This window comes from Neltuma alba, unplaced genomic scaffold, assembly GCF_004799145.2.
Source record: "Neltuma alba isolate B1F8T4 unplaced genomic scaffold, ASM479914v2 tig00011879_pilon, whole genome shotgun sequence".
NCBI classification, from domain to species: domain Eukaryota; kingdom Viridiplantae; phylum Streptophyta; class Magnoliopsida; order Fabales; family Fabaceae; genus Neltuma; species Neltuma alba.
Window position 1 is genome coordinate 171,132 of NW_021636481.1, and position 6,000 is coordinate 177,131.

A 6,000-nucleotide genomic window follows, 5' to 3' on the forward strand; every position below is an offset into this window, starting at 1 on the left:
ACTTTGTGGAGATCCTCTTCCAAAGAAGTGTAACAAAAAGGAAGAAACTCATGGCTCAAAGTTAGCTGAAGAAGATGAAGATGACAGCTTTCTAAAGTCATTGTATCTTGGCATGGGGGTTGGATTTGCAGTGGGCTTTTGGGGAGTTTGTGGTTCTCTCTTCCTCATCAGAGCATGGAGACACAAATTTTTCCGATGGTTTGGTCACTTGGCAGATCAACTTTATGTTGCCTTGTTCCTCTGTCTCAAAAGCTTCCGTTGAATATCAATAACAAATTTTCCTCAAGGTAATAAATTACCTGCCCTGATTTTTTAAGTAATGTTATTATTTTAATGAGGTTTCATATTTTTTTTTCCATTGCATCTTCTTCTACTTGCTAAAACATTCTATTCTTAGCTGACTACGTTCTATCTTGTTTATTTTTCAATATGGGATGCAAGTGAAACAGCTATCACTACTCTGATCGTTCCCCTCCTTCAAATATTGAGTTTGCTTCAAGGAATAAGCTGAGGAGTGCTGTTACGCGTGGTCAAAGATTCAGATGTTGCCTATTGAATGCCCTTTTGTTATCTTAAATTTAGTGAATTTCGGGAAGAGAATATGTTATAATAATAGTGGTTAGTGCGTGTAGTATGGGTGTCTCGTATTGTTAAGAAACTTTTGATTAATAGTGTTTCATGTGATTGCTCTGTTCCACATACTTGAGATGATCTGTTTCATTTTGGGTTATCCTGTGCGAAATAACAGAGTCATTAACAAATAATAGGGTTTGGAAGATCCCTTAATTACACTTGAACTCCTGTATTAATTAGTTTTTGACTTAGCCCTTCTCCGTTTTTATTTGCAGAATTTTTGAGAAATCCAATTTTTGATGGAGATTTTGTCAAAATTTCTACAAAAAGCTGGTGACTTTATTCTATGAAATATTTTCCAAGGCTTTCTATTTAGTATTCTAAGTAAGTCTAGATATATGAATAAAAAAATTTTTGCTCATATGAAGCCTAAAGAATATGGTCTTCTCATATTTCAACTCGTCACCCCTTTTTTAAGGTGTAAGTGTGACGTCTATTTTGATTTGTTATGTATTGTTTTTTTTTCCCCAAAAATGCTGCTATAGGTAGAAACGAGACCCAACAAAATTAATATGTAATAATAAGATTATATGGGATATCATTAGTAAAACTGTCCTGCAAAAAAATTATTAGTAAAATTGTTGATTGATTCCTCCAATTACATTATTGAGGCAAAATGATTAGGGGGCCGGCACGGCATTAATCTCAGTATAAAACATAAAAATTATAATCAGTCCCACTATTAAACAATGTAGCATACTAGTGCTTTTTTCTTTTGGGTAAAATTAATTAATTTTGTAGTTAACAAGCAGACGTAGCTATTAACTGGTCAAATTGAAAAATACTACTAAAAACAAAGCTTGAGATATAATATTCCCTACCTAATCTACTCCTGAACGCGAAAATCGATAGAAACAATTACATTATTAACATTTCCTATATTACACTTTTATTATTGATTGGTCCAATTACATGGCGGTGCTCGTTTCGGAACTGTAAAGGACATTAATATCAATATAAAATAAATTTTTTTTATTTTACTTACCTAATCTCGCCTTGAAAACAAAGAATTTGTAATTACCATTGAATCGGTCAACCTTATTGCTTACGCGATCTGATGAGCACCGACTCACGATTTCACGTGAAGGTTCTAGAATGATGAATGGCTCCCCGAAATTTCACCAATTGGGCTATGAAATAGTATCCAAATTTTTTTAGTACTTTTATTTGCTTGAGAAGAAATTCTCTTCTCTCCTCCGAATTGAGCGTGGCTGTAAGAGGAGAATGACATTTTTATGGGATTATATTTACAACTGGTTCTTAGTGCAAATTTACAACTAAAATTTTATGGTTTACAATTTGACATGTCTAAATTTAGGCGTAAGTAGAGATTTTAAGATGGTATTTGCAATATAAAAATTAGCTCAAAAAAAAAAGAAATGGCTTTTTAGTTGATTGTTTTGTTCTTAACCTGTTACAAACTTTAAAAAACTAATTGTTCACACAAACACACACACCCACCCACACACCCCTCACATAAAGACAGGGCCTAGGCCCAGGGAAGGGAATGCTGTGATCTTTGTAACTAAATTGGCTCACACACGCACACACACATCTCACATAAAGACACGGCCTAGGGAAGGGAATGCTGTGATCTTTGTAATTAAATTGGCTCACACACGCACACACACATCTCACATAAAGACACGGCCTAGGGAAGGGAATGCTGTGATCTTTGTGATTAAATTGGCTCTTTCCGGTTACCTGGGATAGTATACTGTCGCCTCTGTTGTTTTTTAGGTCTGGAAGAATGAAGAAATTTGATGGCTTTCCTTGGACGTGGAATATCCAAGGCATTTGACGGCTTTCCATAATTTGAAATTTGATTGTCAAAGATATACTTTAGAAATGCTCCTTCAAAAATTGTTTCTCTGGCCAATTAAGGATGTAAAAATGAAATTCTGTTACTTCCGATTGAGAATAACTTTCACTGACCTATGACATACTAAGGAAACAAAATAAAGAAGAAAGGAATTGATTTTTGCAGGAATTGCATTGCCAGGTTGGGTTAGCCTATTTAAGGATAGATGTATATGCTATTGTTGGGCTGACTTGAATTTATAACTAAAATTATTATCAATAGTATGTTCCCGTCTCTGCTTCTCTAGATTCTTTCCCTCAGTCAGTTAGCTCTCCCCTAAATCTCTCTTTTTCTTGTACTGTGTGCATCACTCTATTAATCAGCTTTTTGATGATCTGCATATTATATACTTCATTATTAACATGTTTGATGTAGGTTGTTCCGTAAACACGTATTTGGGGCTGCAAATGAAATCGAATTGATGTTTATGAACAGGTGATTGTGCATTGGACCATTATCCATATACTCTAAAAGCTGAACTTTGTTGGCCATTTCAAATTTTGTTGGTAACTTGGATGCCCAATGTTTGTAATCTTCTTGACCAGGAGGGACCATGAGGATTTACATTAGTATGTCATAGGTCAGTGAAAGTTATTCCCAATCAGAAGTAACAGAATTTCATTTTTACATCCTTAATTGGCCAGAGAAACAACTTTTGAAGGAGTATTTCTAAAGTATATCTTTGACAATCAAAACTCAAATTATGGAAAGCCGTCAGATGCCTTGGATATTCCACGTCCAAGGAAAGCCATCAAATTTCTTCATTCTTCCAGACCTAAAAAACAACAGAGGCGACAGTATCCTATCCCGGGTGAGCGGAAAGAGCCAATTTAATTACAAAGATCACAGCATTCCCTTCCCTAGGCCATGTGACTTGTTCTTAACTGGTTTTTTTTTTTCCCCTTATGTTCTTTATTGTTCAACATGCTTTATCTATGGGACGCAAGTGCAGTAGATCAAGCAGTGGGTGCAACATCTTTGAAGATAGATTTGATCTATATATCTACAACTTTTCCCAATCCTTTGTCTCAAATTCACGTCTCATATTCTACTTCAGGGAATTATAGCGGGGATGCTTTGCTGCAGTTAGACTTGGCTAAGAGCTCCAATGTTTCCTTCTAATTAATGTTCTTTGTTTATCTTAAATTTAGTGAAATAGTGAAAAAATAAGAGTTTGTAATAATGGTTTATCAGAATATCTGTGTGTACTTATGCCAGTTTCTTTTTCGATGGAATATCCTTTAAGTAGTGATTGTAAAAGTCCCCATGTGGGCTTATATTAACAGAATAATGACTTGACAGTGTCAAACACATCATAATAATGGTGCCATGTATGATGGATCGAGAAAAACGATGGCTGAATCGTCATCGTCGACAATAACATCGTCGACTAATGTTGCCAAGCCTCTGTTATCAACACGCAAATGTGGCCTCTTGTTGAACATTAAAGTAGTCATTGCACTTTGATGGTCTTATAAACTGGCTTTGAAGGCGAAACAGGTCCTGCAAATGAGTTTCTGGAGAGAAGGAAAAGGCAGTGTATAAGAGGATCAAGTATAAGGATTATTTAACTTGTTTGATATTTGTTTCGGAACAAGCGGCATAGGAGTTTGTGGCAAAGAATAGCGTGAGAAAAGAATATGTTGTAATAATGGTCACTAGTGTGTGTGTCTCGAAGAAATTTTTGACTTTAAAATTAAGAAAGTTTTGGGGGGCTTTTCCCCTTTCCTTTCTCTCCTAGGGTTTACCCTTGTGGGAGCCTATTTCTCTCCGTGAGTGGGAGTATCTATTTCAGTACCTCTCCCCGGCAACTGCCGTGGGAGAGGACGTCCGGCAACGTGTGTGAGTGGAGGACGTGTGTGTGTGTTGATGTTGTGTGCCTGTGAGGCCGTTGGGAATAATGATTGAGGCAGGGGAGAGGCCATTTTGTGATGTGTATTGTGCGTATAGATCTGTGAAATTAAAGAAGGAAGATGATAGCCAAGGTGGAGCTAAATCAATTGAAGATATATCCCTAGCAGAACGAACACCTGAGCAATGGAGGTCGAGGGAACCTTGGATCATTGTGCAGAGATTGATAAAAAATGAGAATGATCGGACGATGCCTATGGAAGCTAAGGTCTCGCTAATAGAAGAAAATTTTCAGAGCAGCCTCTACTGGAATAACACCAACATCGGAGCTCTGTTTTTCCGAATTGACAATGCGAAACAATGTAAGGTTTGGTCGAATCTACCTCTATCGCAAATATGCTTACTAACTCCAGGAATGTGCTGTTATGTTGATGAAGAATATCAAAATCTAATGATCCTAAGGCATGATAATTTTTGCTTTGTCCGACTCTATTTGTTGAATATTTGGATCAATTTGATGCAATGGATCTGGTTGAAGAGAGCTTTTGGAATGTTGTTAACTATCCTTTATGTGGAAAAGTAATGGAAAGAAAGGAGGTTCACATAAGAATGAATTTGTCATGGTACGAAATTGTTCAACCGATTGTTATACTTCTATCTGAAAGTCTAATGTGGCCTCTGTGTGCTAATTATGAGGATGTTGAGTTAACAGAGATGAATATTGTTTTGAGTTCGTTCTCTCTTATTACCCGGAAGAGAAGATCTTTTGCAAACTCTGGTCAAGTTGTTTTAAAAAAGCAGGATGATTTGAGATGGGTTCCACCTGGAGGAGGGGATTGTCTTCTTATTTCTCTGGTTATAAAAAAAGTGTTGTGTTTATTTGTTGGTGCTCTTGGACAGAATGATGCAAGGTCTAGATTTCTTATGCTTGTTGTCCTGGAGGTTTTCTTTTTTTTGGCTTTCAGCAACACTCTTCCTCTCTTGATTCAAGGGAGCGGTTTAAAGCTGCCATTGTGGATGCAGCATTGGCGTCAAAGAAATTGGGCTCAGTTGTTGAGCAAGTCTTTGGGACTACCACCTTCTACAGCTGTTCTTGTTTGAAGTATTGGGATTTGGCTTGCATTGTTCAGTTGAAGAGTGTTCCTTTATGCTTGTATTTTTTTTTTTCCCTGGTGCTTGTGTTTTGTTTCTATATTTTGTTGGTTTTCATTCCAGTTATAACTTTTCTGGGTTGTACTTTGGTGTTTCGTTTGTTACTTTTAATGGATATGAATACAAATATTTCTGGCAACAAAAAAAAAAGGAAATTTTTTACTTTGATTTTGATGAATAGTGTCCCACGTGATTGCTCTCTCTTCTTTCTTTTTTTTGGCCAAAACTTTCATTTTGGTTTGGAATAATGGAGTCATGCCTTGGTTATTAAATAACGAAGTTTGCTCATTTGATTGATCCAATTACATTATTGAGGCACAATCATTTCCCTGTTTCTGCACTGTAGGGGGCATTAATATCACTATTGAATAGCATGAAAATTTTATATTCCCTACGTAATCCCTCCATGGAAAAAATGGCATTAGCAACCACGTTGAATTATTGATCATTCATATTATATGCATACTGATCCTAAATAATCCCCGTCTCTTTTACGCGTCTTC

The 6,000-nt window shown here is 36.3% G+C and overlaps 1 protein-coding gene across 2 annotated transcripts; it reads left to right on the top strand.

Moving 5' to 3' along the window:
* Positions 1 to 4,223: 4,223 nt before the first annotated feature.
* LOC114718900 (uncharacterized) lies at positions 4,224 to 5,636 on the top strand. Of its 2 annotated transcripts, none has more exons than XR_003737865.1 (2): positions 4,224 to 4,707; positions 5,311 to 5,636. XR_003737865.1 is itself a non-coding variant. In XM_028904342.1 (2 exons), exons 1-2 carry the CDS (start codon positions 4,395 to 4,397, stop codon positions 5,444 to 5,446), a joined length of 423 nt encoding a protein of 140 aa, XP_028760175.1. In that variant the 5' UTR covers positions 4,224 to 4,394; the 3' UTR covers positions 5,447 to 5,636. The 2 variants fall into 2 exon arrangements, 1 of the variants encoding a protein (XP_028760175.1); XM_028904342.1 differs by having other exon boundaries at positions 5,337 to 5,636.
* Positions 5,637 to 6,000: the final 364 nt, after the last annotated feature.